Here is a 22,320-nt window from a genome sequence, read left to right as displayed (position 1 = left end):
CTGTCCATCATTTATTCCTCAGTTACAATCCCAAACAAAGATTTTAACACTTTGCAGTGTATGGAACCTTGTTGTGGGCAACTTGGCTGCCACCATAACCAAAATTGCAAAAGCATAGACACTTTAAAAGTAAATCATTGGCAGTCAGCATTTTGGAACACCTTGCCTTTGTAAAAGGCTCATTTTAATTCCAATTCCTGCTTAGAACCCAGAGCTGTGCTTATTTGAAAGCAACATGTACTGAAATTGATTATTTCTAAGTGCCATTTAAACTCAAATGAGTGGCAGCAGGTAGGTCTGTGTCAGTCTGTATATGGATAGTTCTAAATAAACAAATCACTGTCTAAAGTGCTTTTGTTCATTGTCTTTTCAGTGTAAAACCAGAAAAAAAACAATACTGAGTGGCTTCTGTGTACCTATTGCTCTTTTTTGTTTATGTTGATGGCTTGCCCAGTGGGATGTAAAGAATCAGAGGTAAAATGTACAACAAAATAATCGACTGCAATGTCAGGGACTCTTCCTGGCTTCTCACATCAGAGTTTAATTATATACGGCACCGCACTGAGTCTCTCTAATTCCAGAGGCTGATAACATTTTTTTTATAGACAAAATATAATGGCCTGCTGTGTCAAAGCTCTGGCGCTTTGCTTTAAATTTTTTTCACTGGGGAAAGATTCTTGCCGAGATTATTTCAAAGAGATTGAATCCATTTCATCTTAAAGAAAAAGTTAAATTTAAATACCTCTTATGACTACTGGGTGTCCTGCCACGGTTTGCAGCTAATGAAGGCTGATTGTTTGGTCAGAAGTGTAATCACTATGGTAATTTGGGAAATGTGGCAATGCATTGGGAAATGAACAACAAGCCCTGTATACAGCAATAAGATAAATGCCCAAATCATTTGATCAAATAATGTTGGTTGAGCAATCTGCACAGACTCAGAGAATTCCTCTAATCTGCTTTGAAAAGTGCCATGGGATATTTTACATGCACCAGACAGTGTCCCCATTGCTTCACTGAAATTTATTTTAATCTATATCACTTCATTCTCTGTTTCCAAACTCTGACGGTACAACAAATCAGTCATTCTGTAGTACATGAAGAAATTGGAAAATGTACCTAATGAAAGGCTGGTGAAGATCACAAAACCATGTTACCCAAGGTCATGCAAAGACATTAGCTTCAATGTCTCCCTCTACTTGTTATTGACTTGGACAAGGCTGGGTGAGTGTTAACTGCACAGATCACTGTTAATTTGAACTGACAGTTGTTTAAGACAGATTTGTTAATTGCAAAGCTAGGTCATTCCTCAGCCACCTTATGCATCTGCACTCTGGCAACTTCTAATGATGTTAATATTAATTGCTGCAAAGTTACAAGAAATTTTAATAGTTCATTTTACTACACATCCACACTTTGCTCAGCACAACATGAAATTTGACATTTGATTGAGATGGGTTTTCTGTTGACCTTTACAGAAAATTCCTTTTGCTATACTGAGGCGTGTTTATTAGAATGTATCTGGACCCTGGTGATAGAGCTCATCCTGTCCTGGCAGACCAACTTTCAGAGAGAGGAGCCTGGAAATTCTGTGTCATCAAAGGAACTGGCACTACAAGGATGCTTTGTGCATGGGCTCCCCTGTTCCTGGCCCCCATCTCTGGCAGGAAATGGCTCAGAACATCATGTACAGTCGGACAATTCTTCCAAGGTCCTTGTACCAACAGCTCTGCCAAATGTCAGTACCTGAGTTACAGAGGGGATGCCGAGAGGGGGAAGGATGCAGTGAAAATAAGTTCTGGGGATGGGGGGAGTGGGGGGGAGGTGTGTGGTGTTGGGTGTGGAGGGAGGGGCAGTAGAAAGGAAGCATGATAGTTTCATAGGGGTGTGGTGGTGGAGTGGATGATTGAAAGTTGGGAACTTGACGTCAAGTTTGGACAATGGTGAGTGCAAAGGTTATTGAGGTCTTGATTGGTCATGGGGAAATGGGCTGGGGTCCTGCAGTCATCAGATAGTTGGGGTGGTGTTGAGGATGTATTTGAACTGGGTCTGGTGGTGCGTGTGGGAGGAGGCTTAGTCCAAAGTGTAAATTAAGCCCTGAGCGGAATTATTTACAGTGGGAGCCAGGCACAGCACTCCAGGAGGTTGGACTAAGTAAAGCAGCTTCCCTTTCACTGACCCTGAACCTGCCATCACATTCATTGTGCAAGCTGATCTGCATTGGCGGATTGTACCGTGTGTGGGCTACATGTGTGCTGACGAATCACAGTCAAGTTGTTCTATGCAGCTATGAATATCTAGGCAAAAGCCTGCCACGTACCTGGATAATTCAGGAGAAGTTTGGTGCTCTTCATGAATCACACAGCTCGCATGCAATTGGTTTTAGAGCTGGAATTCCATCAGATGAAGCATGCACACATTGCACCACACCACTGATTTTCAATCTGGTGAGCAGGAGCGGGGTCCTTGGCCACATTGTTTTCATGTCTGACACCACAGTCCTGAAACAGACGCTTTTCTGAGCTCTTTCACAGGAAGAGGTTCCCGGGTGGACAGAGGAAAAATGTTCAAGGATGTGGCTAAACCCCTCTTGAAGGAATACAATATCCTTGGGAATCTCTAGCACATAAGTGGTCAAAGTGGAGTGGAGGAGGAGCATTTGGGATGGTATGGAGAAACTTGATGCCATGCATTGGGAACACAAAGGCCTTGCTCAGGAGGTGGAAGGAGTGGCCATCTCACAATCTCCCCATCCACTCGTCCTATCAACCATCTCCTGCTCCACCCATGGAAGAGCCTGCTGTTCCCATATTAGCATCATTAGTCAAGCAAGGACACACAAAACCAGTGTTGAAGTAAGTCATCCTTGATCCTGAGCGATTACTTAAGAAGATGCAATGAGGTATTTAAAATTCTGCCACATTGTGGATTTCTGCTCAGTCCGTGGCTATTATTAATGACAGTAACAGCCTCTCTAAAGTTTGACATCAGTCCTTATCTTTTGAGAGAGAGAGGTGGAGGCTGAACTTTACAGTGCAAGGGAGGAAACCTTAATGCAAACATTCACTAGTTTGATCACCAGTGAAGAAATGCAGTTTATAGAAGTCATTTGCATACAGCAGGGTAATAAAGATGATCCATTTATGAATTAACAGTGATGGCCTCCATGACATCCCTGGAGTGTTGCAGGTACCACATCAATAGTTGAATTTACAATCAGGTTTCTTTGCTTACCACTTAATGTCCACAATAATCAAATTATGGGAATTTTTAATGCAGTAATGTATTATTTTTTTTGCTTCCTCTCCAAGTCAGGAAGGTAACTCTGCATAAAGATCCTGCTCAGCTATCGGAAGAGAATTTGGTTTGCTTTATTTTACATCTGTAGTCATCAAAATATCTAAATGTTTGCTGATGCTGCTCAAACTTTTTTTTTGTTGATTTACATCTATGTTTTCAAATCAAATGCCTTTTGCTTTAGCTGCAGAAGTTTCAGTTCATTCAAGGGGACCAAAGATAACACTTGGGAACAGAACACATTTCCTCTCAACTCAGAATGAGAGAATCACGTTCTTCCCACTCAGGAATACCAGGTGTCAAGGTTACTATAGATTTTCTGCTAGACTGTCTCATAACAGTTCCCCAAGCTAAGTCCACAGAAAGCACTACAATGACAATTCCATTTCCTCACTATCTATGAACAGTGACCTGAAAGCACCCAACACACAATGTACAAAACCTGTAAATTACTAACTAGCCTGTAAAAAGTTACCAAGAGCTGCAGTAAAAGCAGCAGCACACCCTTAAAGTGTCTATCTGCAGCTTGGCGTCAAGCCAGTCACACATTACTGTGTAAGTGTTGTCCCAGGAGTGCAAGCAAACTTATTATAAAGTAGCTCATGTCAGTAAACTCTCCAGTACGATCTGCTGTTTGCAACGTGTGAATGTGATTGTTGGCAGGCTAAAAATAACTCTTTTGATGGATGTCTTGGAATTTCAGCCTTGGGTTATTTGTAATTTCATGCGGACTCTTCCAATTGTGGTGTACAGGCTTGATTTGATCATTACTGCAACTATTAATTCCACATTATGAGGACTTCTGATGAAGATTAACTCATAGGGCTTTTGGGGACAAAACACTGAAAGCTTCTTGTGTACCACAAGTACCAATCTATCCATCTGGGTGACATAAATGCATTCCACCTTGCATACATTATGCTGATTATTTTAAAGCTGTTTCTCCTTCACAAAGTTCTTGCAGAAATCAGACAAACACTTCCTCACCTTGTTGAATGTTAGTGGATTGGTCTTTGGCATAAAATAGTTTAATACTGTGATCATCTGGCACATCAAGGCCAGTCCTTCTGTAACCATGCTTCCACTCTTCTGATTAAATATCCAAAGAGAAAATTCAACATTTGTACTCCATAAGCTATAACGGTAATCAAATTATTTTACAGAATACTAATTCAATCTTATTCCTTCATATTTCACTTCCGACACTCAGGTTGTTAATCATAGAATCATATAGAGATACAGCACAGAAACAGGCCTTTCAGCCCACCTAGTCCGCACTGACCATCCACCACCCATTCATACCAATCCCATATCAATCCACATTCCCATCAATCCCACCTCCAGATTCAACCACTCAGCCAAACACTTGGGGCAATTTACAGTGACCAATATACCTACCAACCCACACGTCTTTGAGTTTTTGTTCAACATACTTGATTTAGATATATACAAATCAGTTCAGTGCACAATACATGTCAAATGTTGTGTTTACTGGGCACTTTCAGTCAGTATTCATCATATTGTAGGACAAGCATCTGTGCTACCTCTGGTGCTGTCTCTCAGTGCTGCTCCTCAACACTATTTTCAAGTACAAAGAACTGAAAGTGCCTCCATACCATACTGACAGTTCTTGCAAAGTCATGGACTCATGCCCATACATACAATGGCTATCACTCCCATGGAACCAGAAGCTGGGGTGAGGGAGAAGGGGAAGGTTTATGGTGGAGAGATGGGAAGAACATTCCTCTAGACTAGGGTGAGGCAGGAAGAAGACTGCCAGCAGAAACTGGATAGGAAGACCAAAAGAGTCAGCAAAATTAAGGGAGGATAAAGGGAGCCAGCACAACAGGGGTCAGGAGTGAGCAAGGGTCTGGGGGAAGGGCTAGGCAGGAAATTTCAGGAACAGGAGTAAGCCAATCAGCCCTTGATCTATATGTCACCACTGTATTGGACTCTAGCTGATTACCTCAGCTTTTGTTAGTCATTTTAGATGCATGTTTTTATTGTGCTCAAGTAGCAATTTCAGTCCTGAAAATATCAGTTGTCTAAACACACACAGCTTTCTAGGAGAGATTTCCACAGCTCCTTGTGTGAATAAGTACTTCCAGAACTAACAATTAAAACAGCCTAGTTTTAATTTAAGATCGTATTCCCTCGATCTTGACTCTGCCACCTGGAGGTATATTGATTTCCTGCTTCCATTCAATCATATCCTTACCCATTTGAAGCAACTCAATTACATCTCACATTAATCTTCCACATCCTAACAAACACAATGTCAGTGAAACCTGATTTCAGGACTTAACCTTTAAGTTTTCATGACATTCTGGCGCTAAACCTCTTTCAAGCCCAGCATTTATTTCCTGAGATGTGATGTTTAGAAATGAAGATGTTCTCCAGATGGGGGTTTGACCAAGATTCAGAATAGAGGCAGCACTTCCTCCCTTACATTTCAGAGCCATCTCAAGGTATAGGCCAAAATTCTAGTAACCTTTTTTTGATTATCCTTTTATTATCTTCTTACTGTCTACTACCTTCAAATAACAAATGATCAAAAAGACTTTTAGTGCCCCCCAGTTTTTGATTTTTCACCATGAAGAAGGTATTGCAATTTTCCCTTCCTGCATCTGAGCTCCCACTTTTCTATGTTGAACTCCTTTTCCCACCATGATTCCCACCCAGTCAATCAGTCTTTGGCCTTTTGTAACTTCCTCATGTCACCTGCACAATCTGCCTCCCAAATTTTGATATACAGTTCTCTATTCCTTCACATGAGATAATGATATAATGGAAAAGCTATAGATGTGGTAACTATCCAGGAAAAAGCTACTGTTTCAGTTCATCAACCAGGGCACATGTTCTTTATTCTCCTCCCTATTTCCTAACAGTTGGTTTCCCAGCGATTTGTTTATATTTTCTTTCAAAATGTCTTGTGTGGAACCTTATTAATTCTGGAAGTCCACCAATCACGAGCTGAGACACATCCTTTTCCACCTTGTTAGTGACCTCCTCAAAAATTAGTCAAGCATGGTGTATTATTTATAGCTCCTTATTTATCCTTCAAATCAGTTCATTCAGTCAATTGCTCATTTATTCTCTCTCTGATGACAGACTTCAGTTAATTTCCCAGCACCTAGGAGTTACCTGAATTCACTCTCCCTCCTCTTTTAAATCAGTGCATGATAATTCCAGTTTTTAAATCTAACTGCACAATGCCCAAGAGAAGTTTACAAAATTATGAACAACGCACATACATTTCCATCACCTATTTCCTGGGTACACTGGATGACACCACCAATCTTTGGAGATATATTCCCCTTAAGTGTCATTATTTTCACTATTAACATTGAAATAAAAATATTGGATATTCCTTCTGATCTACTTCTGGTTTCACTTATACCACTGGTATTTTTATCCTCTTCCCTCTATTTTTAAGATGTATTCATCTTATTTACTTAACAAGTCTGCTATTTCATTTTGTTAGTTACACATTCTCTTTCTTTTCACATATTTATGAAAACACCGACGATTACTTTTAATATTCATTGCAAGTTTTTTTTCTTATATTCCACTTTGGCACATCTTAGTGTTTCTATTGAGTATTGAATGTTATTATAGTAGTCCAATTCATCTGGATTTCGTTGCACAGGTAATAAAATGTGTCAGAGAGATCTGGACATTGTGGGGTTCATGGGAGGCGAGGCTGAAGAGGACATGGAGATGGCAAAGCAACAGAAGGAAAGGGTCTAAACTATCAGCATGAACCAGGGTGAAATGGAAAGAACAGTTTGCATTTGGATCAGGTGTTGGGGGGGGGGGGGGGAGGGAAGAGAAGGGTAACAGTATGGCCTCGGAGTGTAGGGACAGAAATTAATCCTTATGGTGAATGACAACATTCTGTTCTTTGAAGCTCCAACAGAATATGGAGGAGTAAAACATACCACTAGGAAGTGATGCAGGAGAGAAGACAGAAGAGTCTCTGTTTTCCTGCCATAATGATAAAAAGAATCACTTTAAAGCAATTCAGCAAATCAAAGTTAGAACATACAGATCCACAACTAATAGTTTCCCTGAGAAGTAGGGAAAAACATTAATTTTCCCACCATCTGATGGCTTGTTTGGTCAATCACTGGTTAAGGTATGAGAAGTCATGAATTCACTCTGAGTTTATAACCAATGCTGCTTTTGAGTTATCAGCTTTTGTTTTCTGGAAGCTGTTGGCCAATTTTTATTTTGTATGAGTTTTAACCAGGGTGAAATAATTCATTTGTTGTTGGTTATCATCTAGGCTCACTCTGCTTGCAACACTTTTATTGGTATATCAGCTTAACTGACACTAGGGGTCAGAGTTTCAGGTTAGCCAGCTTTTAGCTGATAAGAAAATCTCACATCATCATGCAAGGGTAACAACATAGCTGCTTCTCCCTACAAAGAGAAAATCCATTCTTTCATTTAATCACACGAGGAGTTCTGCAAAGAGTCTCTGCCCTTTAAAGGTAAATCATCTGGGAATCATCTGAGTTGCTGGGATTATGGAAATATCACGCAAGGAAGGCAACTTGTTTTATGAGCTACACCTCCTTAAAATGACACTTCCACTGTCTCAACAACAGTTGATTATCGACATCTGCCTCTGGCAAGAAGTTCATTTTAATTCCAATTGGTGTAATTTTGCTTATTTATATAGCACTTTGTGAGAAACTAAAAGCAGAAACTGAATTCCTTGTGTATTAACAAGATCCACAGTAATATCTAGACTCACAAAATAAAGGCAAAGAACATTTGAGCAAATGCCAGCCAAATTTCAGCCTGGAGGCAAGTGTAACAAGGTGAGCCAGATGTCCTGGTGAATTTAACTGAGTGGTTCTTTTAAGTGATGACTGGGAAATCTGCTTCACAAAGCTGAAGCCTCTGAGAACACATCAGTGCACTGGAGAAGGTGAGTGGAGTGAGATAGAGGAGAGGATGTCCAGTCCCAGTGGGTGGTAGGCTTGTATCATGGGGTGGGCTTCAGATTGGGGATTGAGGGTGGGAATTCAATGACCTGTGTTGCTTCTATTGACTGGTTGATTCTCCTTGTCCAACAGCTGCTGTCAAAACCTTGTCCTATTAACTTAACCCTTCCCCCTCCCTTTCAGTTCAAAGGCTTGGGAAACCTGTTCAGCTCTTGGTAAAAACAGATTAACTATTAAAGTGAAGACAGGGCAGCCTCATTGTAACCTACTTCCCATCAGCTGCCTGCCTCTTGCCCCAACTCTGTTGAAGAAAGTGGATTTGAGTCAAAATTTAATCTAATTCCAAAAATTTGGGGAGTAAAAAATGAGCCCTAAAGAGGGAGATTTTTCCAAAATGCAGGAGGTGAAGAGAAGTGATCTCAGAAACATACAAGTTTGTTACAGGGCTTGACAGGGCAGATGGAACGATGATGTTTACTTTGGCTGGCATGCCTAGGTTCAGAATAAGGGGTTGGCCATTCAAGAGAGTTGAGGTTTAGTCATTGACTATATACAAGAAACAAACTAACATATTTTTAGATATAAAGGAAATCATGGGATATGGGATTAGTGAAGGTAAGTATGCAGAGTTAAACACAATCTGATTGAGTGGTGGAGCAGACACCAGGCAAACGATGACTGACTTTCGTTCCATATCTCATGTTCTTATGTTCTCTTCAGTGAGGTGTGGAAATTAAGATCTGAATAAAGCTAAACTGAAAAGCAGGGTGCATCTTATTAATTTCCAGAGAGCAGAGTCAGAGCATGCAACTGGAAAATTTCCATATGCTCCAAGACCCTAATCTTCTTCAGGTCAGATAAATCATTCCTTCGTTCCTTCAGTGCAAGCTAATTACATAAACTTGCAGTGCATACTTTGCACATGTTTATTATTCATTCATTTACATTTACACCAAAAAGGTCATTTAAGTAGTTCAGCAGGAAAAAGAATCTGGGAAAAACAACATAGCTTTCACTGAAAACAGTAGGTAATAAACTGTTCTAATCCTAAATGTGTTCAGAATCAAATTAATAGCTTGCCTCTTCTAGTCAGACACGTCACATATACTCATACATAACATAAAGCAGCTGCAAAGGACACGATACAGGGAAGCAGAAATGCCTATTGGGAGTCTTGGGGACTGATAAAGAAAGGTTAGGCTTTTTTTTATTGCCTGAATAAATTACAGAGCAGATTAATAGAGCTGAGATTAGGTCAGTAAAATGTCCCAGATGGAGAAAAAGACTAAAGATCCTCTGTGCATGTCATAGAAAGAGGGCTCCTATAATTCACCACACTTTCAACTTAAATGCCAGGGCCTTATGTAAAACAAAAGAAAAACCTGGGAGATTTACTCATGTTACATCATTCCTCATAATTAATCAACAGTAACTACTCCTCAAAATGTACACTGGATGCAAATTGTCCTGGGATGTCCCAAACTCAGCAAAGTGCTGCGTAAATGCAATTTCTTCCTTTAATTGCAGAAAGGAAAAACTTTGTGACAGCTTCTAATGGCAAGGATCACATTGGAGGGGAGCAACTCCCACCTCCGCCAGCACAGCTGGCAGATGCAATGTTTGCTAATCGATTCAGATCAAGTACTCACTATGTTCAGTGACTGTCAAGTTCTGTTCACTCACTATGAGCATCGGGGCTGCTCTGTTACCCAGGCCTGCTGTTGGTTCATAAGCAGTTCAGAATGGATGCTTCTGAAAAATGTCTCCAGATGGCACCAATAGACAGTCTGGAAACACCACATCAGCTTTCCAGCAAATGGTAACATTTAACAGAACTGTGTGAATTTACAGAAGAGAAAGAGACCAAATGGCCCATTTTGCCCAAGTTGGCTGAAAGGGGCTGGTAAAATGGGATCATGTAGGGGTGTACAGGCACATTCTCTTGGACTAAAAGGATTAAAACAGAGTTTAAGAAGGCAGATTGAGATAAATTATTTCAAGTGCTGTGAGAGTCCAGATTAAGAAAGTACACCCTAAAATTAGAGCAGGAGATGTCAGGAACCAGTTCTTCACACAATAGCAGAGACCTTGCTTCTCCAGGAAAAAAAAACTGTTGCAGCTAGATCAACTGAAAATTTCATGAACAGAAAACTTATGGTTTTCTCAGGTGAGACTAAAAAAAATGGCTAGATATTGAGATATGGATCAACTGTGCCTGAATCAAGCTGCACAAAAACTGAGAGAGTTCAATGGCCTAATCCTGTTCCAGTATACCTCTTTCTTACAGAGACCCCCACTTGCCTCAAACACTGTAACATTTGGAAGGTGTTATGTGAGGACTGCTATCTGACCCAGTGTTCCATCTACAGGGTATTCACTGCTTCTTGCTGCTTCAAGCATAGCATGGCTTGGAGTGGAATAGAACAGTTGCCAATCCCCATAATCAACTTGTATTGTACAATCTTCGTAGTTAAAAATAGGTTCAATTCTTGTGCATTGGTATAGATCATACATGGAAATATCTAGAATTGGCATTATTAATGAATTAAATCCTTAATACAGCCTGAACATTGACAGGTGGTGTATAGAATGCAGTCTGTGCAGAATGATTTGAGGAATTTTTTAAATGGTCACTAATGATTGTTAGTTGCATTTTTGGTTGGAAAAATATGTATGTTTAAAGTTGTTTGATCTACAGTAGCATGAGAAAAAGAGTGAAGAAATGTACATAGGAATAGGTGAACCACATGTATTTTACTGAGGAGGATTTACAGATTCTCTTCAGTGCATTGGAGGCAAGATTGGACAATTACCAGACAACCTGGACCCATTGCAATTCAGCTATCGCTGAAACAGATCTACAGCAGATGCCATCTCCCTGGCCCTACGCTCAGCTCTGGAGCATCTGGACAGTAAAGACACCTACGTTAGACTTTTGTTTATTGACTACAGCTCTGCCTTCAATACAATAATTCCAAGCAAGCTTGTCACCAAACTCCAAGACCTAGGACTCAACACCTCCCTCTGTAACTGGATCCTTGACTTTCTAACAAACAGACTGCAATCAGTGAGGATAGGCAGCAATACCTCCGGCACGATTATCCTCAACACTGGTGCCCCACAAGGCTGAGTCCTCAGCCCTTTACCCTACTCCCTATACACACATGACTGTGTGGCCAGATTCTGCTTGAACTCCATCTACAAGTTTGCAGATGATACCACCATTGTAGGCCATATCTCAAACAGCAATGAGGTGGAGTACAGGAAGGAGATAGAGAGCTTAGTGGAATGGTGTCATGACAACAACCTTTCCCTCAGTGTCAACAAAACAAAAGAGCTGGTCATTGACTTCAGGAAAGGGGGTGGTGTACATGCACCTGTCTACATCAATGGTTCTGAGATCAAGAGGGTTGAGAGCTTCAAGTTCCTGGGAGTGAACATCACTAACAGCCTGTCCTGGTCAAATCATGTAGATGCCACAGCTGCGAAAGCTCACCAGTGCCTCTACTTCCTCAGGAGGCTAAAGAAATTTGGTTTGTCCCCTTTGACTCTCACAACTTTTACCAATGCACCATAGAAAGCATCCTATCTGGATGTATCACGGCTTGGTACGGCAACTGCCCTGCCTAGGACTGCAAGGAACTGCAGAGAGTTGTGGACACAGCCCAGCACATCACGGACACCAGCCTCCCCTCCTTGGACTCTGTCTTTATCTCTCATTGTCTTGGTGAAGCAGCCAGCATAATCAAAGACCCCACCCACCTGGGACATTCTCTCTTCTCTCCTCTTCCATCGGGTAGAAGATACAGGCACGTACCACCAGACTTAAGGACAGTTTCTACCCCACTGTGATAAGACTATTGAACGGTTCCCTTATACAATGAGATGGACTATGACTTCACGATCTACCTTGTTGTGACCTTGCACCTTATTGCACTGTACTTTCTCCGTAGCTGTGACACTTTACTCTGTACTGTTATTGTTTTTACCTGTACTACATCAATGGACTCTGTACTAACTCAATATAACTGCACTGTGTAATGAATTGACCTGTACGATTGGTATGCAAGGCAAGTTTTTCACTGTACCTTGGTACAAGTGACAATAATAAACCAATACCAATACGTGAGAATGCCAAGAATACGGCACTGCGGAAGGTTAGCATCATGCTCTGGTGAGAGGCTGCATGAGTCCGGAGTGCATATTCCTGAGTCACAGTTGGGAGACACAACTAGAAAACAGCTGAATAACCTGTTTGTCCTAGTTAGGATATTGTCAAATTTGATACTGTTTGTGGTCAGAGAAAAATACCTCTTGGCACAGTTAAGTTGTTCTACAATGAGCAACATAAATGTTACCTTGGCCCTGCTCCTGCAGACCCATACCTCAATCCCAGGTCAATTAATTCAATTATCATCCCAATGACCAGCGGATTCAATAAATCATTCTGAAAGCATTTCCAGAGATAAGCAGGAGGCTTTCTTTGCTGTTGGTCAATTTTTGGGAATCTCTTCTTGAACGGAATTGGGACTGGGTCAGGGATAAAGCTCTGGAGCAGAGATGCTCAACATTGAAGTTTGCACTACAGTTCAGGTCTCTGTGGGGAGTTTAAGCAATAATTTGCTTCAAGTATTGATCTGTATAGTTGGTTTATGAGGTGACTGGAGCTGTGCAGGAACAGCACTACCTGCTGCATCACCCTGTCGCCCTCTCTGAATTCAACAATTTCACATAACCAGTGTTTCCAGTCTGTATTTGAAAAGGTCAGCTCTACTGCTGGAAGGCTATTAATCTGTAACGTTAATTCTGCTTCTTTCTCCACAGATGCTGCCTGATTTGCTGACTATTCCCAGGTCTGTCTGATCTTTATTTGAAGTTTCTGGTATCAGGAGTTTCCTTGCTTTTTGATAACTGTGGTTTAATGAGTAGTGGGCCATCAATTATGCCTGACTAAGTCAAATATAGATTGATTCAGATTCCAATGGTTTTCAAGTTAAGCTCAGTAAACCATGAAACAGAAGATGCAGGGCCAGCCTGACCTGTGAGGTAGTCCGGATCTGGGATGGGCTCGGACAGCTCTTCCTGGCACTGGCTCTCACTGGGCAGAGCTGAGGCAACAATTCCATCTGGCAGTTGCTGTGGGATGCCAGTCACAAAATTCTTCTGTCTAAAGGAGAGAGAGGGAAAATAATAATCATTCATGTAAACAGTTTTCTGGATATTGAAATATCACAAATGGAAAACATTGAACAATTGATAAGTTGAAACATTTTCAACATCATTCAGCATCTTTGCCTAAAGAATAAAGTAATACTGTGCATTTTTCAACCTTAAAACTAGAATGTTTCTTAATTGAGATATTGTAGCGGCCTGGACCCACAGGACTTGAACCGCCATCGGCAGCCGCGGGTGCATGCGCGGGAGCGCGACACGAACTAACCGCGAGGCAGGCCTTCCGCCAGGGACCGCACGTCAGTCTGCCAGAGAGGCTCTCCGGTTACTTTGGCGAGCGTGCGCGCTTTGTTTCAGTCAGTAAAGTGTGCTCCAGTCCAGCCGCCAGTCTCTTGCGTTTTCTTTCCTGCCACGAGCTGCGTTTGGCTACATTTGGTGGACCCTGATGCTCCCAGACGGCATCTGGAACCCGAGACATGAATCCCAATGACTCGCACAACGCAGTCTCACTCAAGCTCCCGACTTTCTGGGCCGCTCAGCCCCATGTTTGGTTCAAGCAGGCTGAGGCCCAGTTCAGCATCAGAGGCATTACAGCAGATGCCACGTGGTACTACTACATGGTCAGCACGCTCGACCAGAACATGGCAGTGCGGATCATCGACTTCCTGCACCATCCGCCTACGGAGGACAAGTAGATTAAAATCAAGGCACTCCTCCTCCGCACTTTCGGACTGTCCCGCCGCGAACGAGCCACGCGGCTCCTGCGCATGGACGGCCTGGGCAACTACAAGCCATCCGAGCTGATGGACGACATGCTGGCGCTCATGGATGGCCATAAACCCTGCCTCCTTTTCGAGCAGCTGTTCCTCGAGCAACTGCCAGAGGACATTCGCCTCCTCCTCGCGGGTGAAGATTTCAATGACCAGCACAGCCTCGCGGCCAGGGCAGACATTGTGGCAGAGTAAGCAGCGGGGAGCAGCTTCTATCTGCCTAACCACGACTGCGCAGACTAAGGCCAAGACCCCACAACCGAAACTGCCAAGACCCACGGGGGACAAAGACGAGGGTTCGGACCAATGGTGTTTTTACCATCAGAGGTGGGGTCAAACGCGCGCTGCTGCAGTCCACTGTGTGCCTTCCTCGGGAAACACCGGCTGGCCGTCGCGTCAGCCTCCTGTTCCTCTGGGACCGACATTCCGGGCGACATTTCCTGGTGGACACCGGGGCCGAGACCAGCGTCCTTCCCCCTTCAAACATGGGCACCCGTACCGCGGCCCCAGGTCCCGACCTCACCGCCGCGAACGGCACCACCATCCAGACGTATGGCTCGCGTACCATCCCGCTGCATTTCAGCCCCAGCTGTTTTACCTGGACCTTCACAGCAGCAGTGGTGTCGCGGCCATTACTAGGGGCAGATTTCCTACAGGCCAACCACCTTCTGGTTGACCTGAAAGGCCCGCATTTGGTCCACGCTGAGACTTTCCAGACCTTCCAGCTCAGAGAAGCCCAGTTCCCGGCCCTTCACCTGGACTCCGTCACACTCTCAGGTGACGAGTTCGCCAGGGTGCTGGCGGATTTCCCCTCCATCATCACCCCACAGTTCTCCACTACTGGCCTCAAGCACGGCGTACAGCACCACATTCCCACACAAGGACCGCCGCTGCATGCCCAGGCCCGTAGGCTGCCAGCCGACAAGCTTCGCCTCGCCAAGGAGGAGTTCCGGAAAATGAAGATGGGGATCATCCGCCGCTCTGACAGTCAATGGGCATCGCCATTGCACATGCTGCCCAAGTCCGCAGGAGGTTGGAAGCCCTGCGGGAACTACAGGAGACTTAACGACACCACAACCGCCGACAGATACCCGATGCCCCACATCCGGGACTTTACAGCCAACCTCTACGGGGATGCCATCTTTTCAAAAATCGACCTGGTCCGAAGTTATCATCAGATCCCTGTGCACCCCGACGATGTGCCCAAGACAGCCCTCCTCACCCCTTTTGGGCTGTTTGAATTCCTAAGGATGCCCTTCGGCCTCAAGAACGCTGCTCAGACTTTCCAGAGGCTAATGGACTCGGTTGGGCGAGGCCTGGATTTCGTTTTCATCTACCTAGACGACATCCTGGTGGCCAGCAAGTCACGCAAGGAGCACGTGGCACATCTGTGCCAGCTCTGCCAGCGCCTGAGCGAGCACGGACTGGCAATCAACCTGGCGAAGTGCCAGTTTGGGCTGCTGGAAATCAACTTCTTGGGCTACCGGGTCAACCAGCATGGAGCCACCCCTCTGCCAGACAAAGTTCAGGCCATCCGCCGGTTTCCCAAACCCAGCATGGTCAAGGGCCTGCAAGAGTTCGTGGGGATGGTGATTTCTACCACCGGCTCGTGCCGGTGGCGGCGCGCATCATGAAACCCCTGTTTGATCTGATGGCTGGCAAGGCCAAGGAGGTGGAATGGGACACGGAGTCCACGGATGCCTTCAAGCAGACCAAAGAGGCGTTAGTGAAGGTAGCCCTCCTACTACACCTGAGGGTCAATGTACCCACGGCGCTCACAGTCGACACTTCCGACACAGCAGTTGGCGGAGTCCTGGAGCAGCTCGTCGAGGGCCAGTGGCAACCGCTCGTCTTTTTCAGCCAACACCTGTGACCGCCGGAGGTGAAGTACAGTGCTTTTGACAGGGAGTTGCTAGCGCTCTACCTAGCCATCCGGCACTTCCAGTATTTCCTCGAAGGACGGGATTTCACCATGTATACGGACTACAAACCCCTCACCTTCGCCCTCGCAAAAGTATCGGACCCACGGTCGGCTCGGCACCTCTTGTTTATCTCGGAGCTTACCACCAACATCCACCACATCGTGGGGAAGAACAACGTGGTTGCCAACATGCTGTCTCATCCCCACATCCACTCAGTGACCACCTCAGCCCCAGGGGTCGACTACACGGCGCTGGCGCAGGCACAACAAGCAGACACCGAGATCCCGGCCTATCGCACCGCCGTTTCAGGATTCCGGCTGGAGGACGTCCCAGTCGGCCCTACAGCGGTTCGGCTCCTGTGCAACACGTTGACTGGCAGACCTCGGCCCGTGGTACCAACAGCGTGGAGGCGGCGCGTATTCGACATGCTACACGGCCTGGCCCACCCGTCCATCCAGGTGTCCATCAAATTGGTCTCAGACAAATTCGTCTGGCACAGCCTGCGCAAGCAGGTCGGACACTGGGCCAGGACCTGCGTACACTGCCAGACTGCCAAAATCCAGTGGCACGTGAAGGCTCCCCTCCAATGGTTCCAACCGACGCTCAGTAGGTTTCAGCACATCCATATGGACATCGTCGGCCCCCTGCCTGTCTCCCGGGGCGCCAGGTATATCTTCACCATGGTCGACAGGTTCACCAGATAGCTAGAAGCCGTGCCGCTAGAAGACACATCCATGGAGTCCTGCGCCAGGACGCTCATCGCAAACTGGATCGCCAGGTTCGGACTTCCAGTGGACATCACCTCCGACAGAGGGGCACAGTTCACGTCAGGGTTGTGGACAGCACTGGCACAGCTCCTGGGCACCCATTTATACCACACCACGGCGTACCACCCACAGGCCAACGGTTTGGTTGAGCGTTTCCACAGGCACCTCAAGTCAGCCCTGATGGTGCGCCTCAGAGGGCCCAACTGGGCAGATGAACTTCCCTGGGTTCTACTGGGCATCCGCACGGCCCCCAAGGAGGACCTGGGCACCTCCTTGGCGGAGTTGGTTTACGGCACTCCCCTGACAGTCCCAGGCGAGTTTGTGCCGGAGGCCCAAGGTCCAGCAGGGACTCCGGCAGAAGTGCTGACGAAGCTGCGGGACAAGGTGGGGAGTCTGGCACCGGTTCCAACCTCCAGACATGGCACTACACCGACTTTTGTTCCTAGGGATCTCAGGGACTGTGAGTACGTTTTCATTCGCAGGGGCATGCACAAGTCCCCCCTGCAGAGGCCGTATGAAGGACCCTTCAAGGTGATCCTGCACAATGGATCTACATGTGTCGTGGAGGTGGGGGGCTGCCAAGAGATGTTCATAGTGGACCGCCTCAAACTGGCGCATTTGGACATCGGACAGCCCATGAAGGTGCCCTCACCGCGCCAGTGGGGCAGGCCACCCAAGGTGGACACACAGACTGGGGATCCCACGCCCCCGATGGGCGATTCTGGAGGCGGGTGGTGTAGCGGCCCGGACCCGCAGGACTCGAACTGCCATCGGCGGCCGCAGGTGCATGCGCGAGAGCATGACACAAACTAACTGCGACATGGACTAACCACGGGGTAGGCCTTCCGGCGGGGACCACACGTCACGTCCACCGGAGAGGCTCTCGGTTACTTTGGCGAGCGCGCGCGCTTTGTTTCAGTCAGTAAAGTGTGCTCCAGTCCAGCCGCCGGTCTCTGCGTTTTCTTTCCTGCCACGCGCTGCGTTGGGCTACAATATAGTATATAGAGGTGGGCTATTTTAAAACACTACAAGGTATTTATGGATTAATTACACCATTTGCTTTCCCTAACTCAATCATAATGCCACTATTGCCTCAATCGAGGCTTTTATCTATTTATGAAGGAGTTTTACATTGTAAAAACCTATTAGTCCCACAAGACAAACTGAAAACCTACAGAATTTGATCAATGGTAGCACAAAATCACTTTTTCATTGGGAGGAGATGGGGAGCAGAGTCTACCTCACACTGAGCATGCTTCTTCACTAAATCTGCTATGAGGGATCTGGATTACTCAGCTTGGATGCATGATTGGACTTGGAGATCAAAGAATCTGGCACGGCATGGTGGAATTCCCTATGCAGATCATTAATGACATAATGTCTCTAATCTACAACTGATGTCAAAACCTCAGAAGATGTCACCTGGTATCCAGGTTTAAAATCACATTCAGTTAAGAGGGATAAATTATTCCAGTTGCTAGAAATTGATGAAAATACTGAGCAAATCAGGCAGTGTTAAGACTTTAGCTCTTTGATCATTCATATGATTACATAGGATTACTTGGGATATACAACCCAGTAATAAGCTATAAAGCTCAACCTATCCATCTTGTCATTTAAGCTCTGTTTGAGTCTCCTCCTATCTTCCCTCACTTAATTCTATTAGTGTAATCCTCCATTCCCATTCTCCTGTTATGCCTATCCAGCCTCCCACGCAAAGCGCCCAAAATATTTTGTCCAACCACTCCCTGTATAATTGAACTTTATCACCTCAGTGTTTCTTCTGAATTCTCTGTTGGAATTTTTGGTGACCATCTTACATCAATAGCCTTTAGTTGTTCTCTTCAAAAGTGAAAATCCTTCATGATTTTTAAGATCTCGCATAATTTTAAAGATGTCTATACAGTCACCACATAAGGGATAAGAGACCTGGTCAATTCATCCATTCCTGCTTTATATTCTTGCATTTCTGATATCATTCTCATAAATCTTCTCTGCATCCTCTCCAGAGCCTCTCTCTCCTATTATAATGTTGTGACCAGAACTGTACATAGCACCCCAATTGTGATCTAATCAAGGTTCATATAGGGCTTAACATAATTTTGCTACTTTTCAATTCTGTCCCCTGGAAATAAATCCTAGTACTTGGTTTGCTTTATTTTTTCCATGAGCTTGCTAACCTGTAGTGCAATTTTTATCATTGATGTGTCTGTATTTGCTTTGTCCCTCAACCCACCAGACTGGTATCTTCCAAGTAATAAGTGAGCTCCCTATGCCTCCCACCACAATGTATTGCCTTGTACATATGTGTTGCACTTTATCTGCCAATCATTTGCCCAATTCTGGATGTTTATGAATGCTCTGCAGTAATATGTTGCAGTATTGATAATCCATTCATCCCCATACCCTCAGCCACCCCTAAATTCAGTACTTTTGATCCCATGGTCAAAATCTTTGATGCAAAGTGTGAACAGCTGTGGTCCCAGCACTATTCCTTGTGGCACACGTTACTCACCTTTTGTCAATGCTACCCTTTATTCCCACTCTCTGTTTTCTGTCCTGAAACCAGTGAGAGATCCATTCTCTTATGTGTCCCCCTGACTCCGTATTCTCTGACCTTATTCATTAATCTATTGTGGGGTATCAAACACCTTCTGAAAATCTGGATAAATTTTATCTACTGCATTATCACCATCTCTTCTCTCTGAGCTTCCTTCATACAAGACTTTTCTTCTTGAAATCAATGCTGACCATCCATTGTTAACCTTCTTGCATTTTCTTATACAGTTCTGATGAAAGAATACAGAGCCAAAATGTAAATTGCTTCTCTCTCCACAGATGTTGCTGACCTCCTGAGTATTTCCAGCAATTTAACCTTTTACTTCATACAATGGGATTGTGTTCTAGTAGCAAGCAGTTACCCCTGAAACTGCAAGCCTTCACAAGAACCCAAGAAAATAGGAGCAGGAGTCGGCCACTAGGCCCCTCAAGCCTACCCCAATGTTTAATTTGATCATGGCTGATCTCTGCTGGCCTCAACTCCTCTTTTGTGCCAGTTTCCCATAGCCCTCAATTCCTCAATCTTTCAAATATCTGTCTAGCTCCACCTGAAATATACCTAATGATTTTACCTCCACCACCGACTGGGGTAGAGAATTCCAGAGATTCACTACCCTCTGAGAGAAGAAATTTCAATGCACCTCAGTTTTAAATGACCGGCCCCTTATCTTGTAGTTATGTCCCACTGTTTGTGACTCTCCCACTAGTGGAAACATTCCAACATCCACCCTGTAAAGCCCCCTTAGGATTTTATATGTTTAAATAAGGTCAACCCTCATTCTTCTAAACTCCAAGAAATACAGACCCAAACTGTCTAGCCTCTCTTGACAGCACAATTCTCTCATTCCAGGAATTAGTCTGGTGGATCTGCTTTGGATCGTCTCCAATGCTACCATATTTTTTTTAGGTAAGGGGACCCAAACTGCATACAGTATTCCATCTTGGCCTCACCAACAGCTTGTATGACTGTAACAAAACCTCCCTATTCTTAAACTCCAACCTCTTTACAATGAATGCCAACTTGCTGTTTGTCTCCTTTTTGGATTTGCCTGCTAACATTGTAATTCATGGACTACAATACCTAGATCCCTCAGAACTTCAATCATTTGCAAACTCTCCCCATTTAGATAATAATCCACCTTTTGGTATCTCTTACTAAATTGCATGGCCTCACACTTCCTCACATTAAACTCCATTTGCCAGGTTTTTGCCCAATCACTCATTCCATCTATATCCTATTGCAGAATCATGATGTCTTCGTCACATGCCTTTCCACCTAATTTCATGTCCTTGTCAAACTTAAACCTTAGGTTTTGTTCCCTCCTCCAGATATTAATGTAAATAGTAAATCAATGAGGCCAAGAACCAATCTCCGAGGTACTCCACTAGCCGATCCCTCCAGCCTGAAAAGGAACCATTTAGTCCAACTTTAAATGTAACAGCCACTTTTCAATCCATGCTAATACACTTTCTCCAACACCTTGGGCTCTTAATTCATGCACAAGGCTTTTATGCAGCATCTTGGCTAATGCCTTTTGGAAATCTAAGTACACTACATTTACAGGTTCCCCTCTATCAACTCTGTCATATTTTCAAAGAATTTGAGCAAATTTGTCGAACATGATTAACCTTTGCTAAAACATGTTGACTAGGTTCAATTACATTCAGCTTTCCTATATGATTAGTTATTTCCTCTTTGATTATTGACTCTAACATCTTGTCAACAATAGATGTTAAACTAACCGGCCTATAGTTCCCTGCAGTCTATCTTCCTTTTCGAACAAGGGAGTTGTTCAGCTGATAAACCAAGCATTCAGTGAGGTCTGGTGGGTCTACATACTGTTCAGGAGGAGAAGGTTAGTACTAACATAGGAACATAAGAAATAGAAAAAGGAGTAGGTCATTTCATCCCCCTTGCCTGCATCATCATTCCATAAGATTGTGTCTAATCTTTGACCTCAGTACCACATATCCCATATCTCTTGATTCCCTTAACATCTGAAAATCTATCAATCTCTATCTTGAATATACTCAGCAACCGAGCCTCCACAGCCCTCTTTGATAGTCATTTCCAAGGATTTAACACCCTCTAGGTGAAGATTTCTGGCACAGATGGCTGACCTTTATTCCAAAATTGTGAGGCATCCCTGCCAAGAGAACCATCAACTCCACATCTACCCTATCAAGATCTGTAAAAAGCCCCCTACACTCATATATTTAAGAGCAAGTTGAGCTGCTCAACTCAACTGCTCATGCGAACCTAACAGTATGTACTACACATTGACCAAGGGCTCACCCTGGCGTGTTTCAATTTCCTCCTGCCTAATTAATGTTTATACACCTCAGAGGATCCCTCTTTAGATTGTGCAGCAGATTTAGTATCTCAATAACCTGGAAATTTAATTGCGTAGTGCTTAATTTTCAGCAGTATGCAAATAATCTTTTTTTGCAGTACAGTACATGCATTACCAACCATGCCCAACCATGCTTCAATTCAGAAGTTCTACCAAGCACTTGTGGGCTTAAGCCAGGCTTGTGACTCACCATGATTTCCTCATCATTCACAAACAGGAAGATGTCACTCCCCATTGTGTTGTTTTTATATTGGGTGTGGCTTGTGTAGGCCAGCTGTTGTGTATTCCTATTAATTTAAGGTTTGATGGGTTCCAATTACCTTGGTCAAGTGGTTAGCTTATATTTTGAGCAATATTTTATTGACTATGCTTTAGTTCAGTGAATCAATGCTCCAAGGCAAAGTGAGTGTATGTATACTCCATAGTATAGTTAAAAGGACCACCCAGACACCACACTGGAGACAGGAACGGACACCTTCTGTGAGTGTGAGCACTGCTGGAGTGAGACTGGTGAGTCTCCAACT

At 44.3% G+C, this 22,320-nt stretch overlaps 1 protein-coding gene across 4 annotated transcripts in view; it reads right to left on the bottom strand.

The window, feature by feature from the left end:
* The window catches only part of astn1 (astrotactin 1), a 1,815,355-nt gene that overhangs the window by 347,138 nt on the left and 1,445,897 nt on the right, over window positions 1-22,320 (bottom strand). For all 4 annotated transcript variants that reach the window (XM_052011000.1, XM_052011002.1, XM_052011001.1 and 1 more), the window contains one exon: window positions 13,292-13,419. In XM_052011000.1, coding sequence (XP_051866960.1) covers window positions 13,292-13,419 — 128 coding nt within the window. The remainder of the gene's footprint in view (window positions 1-13,291; window positions 13,420-22,320) is intronic.

The sequence above is a fragment of the Pristis pectinata genome, chromosome 3 (genome assembly GCF_009764475.1).
Source record: "Pristis pectinata isolate sPriPec2 chromosome 3, sPriPec2.1.pri, whole genome shotgun sequence".
In the NCBI taxonomy this organism is placed as follows: Eukaryota; Metazoa; Chordata; class Chondrichthyes; order Rhinopristiformes; family Pristidae; genus Pristis; species Pristis pectinata.
Note: the sequence above shows the minus strand (reverse complement) of the source record. Positions and strands in the feature narration are given on the sequence as shown.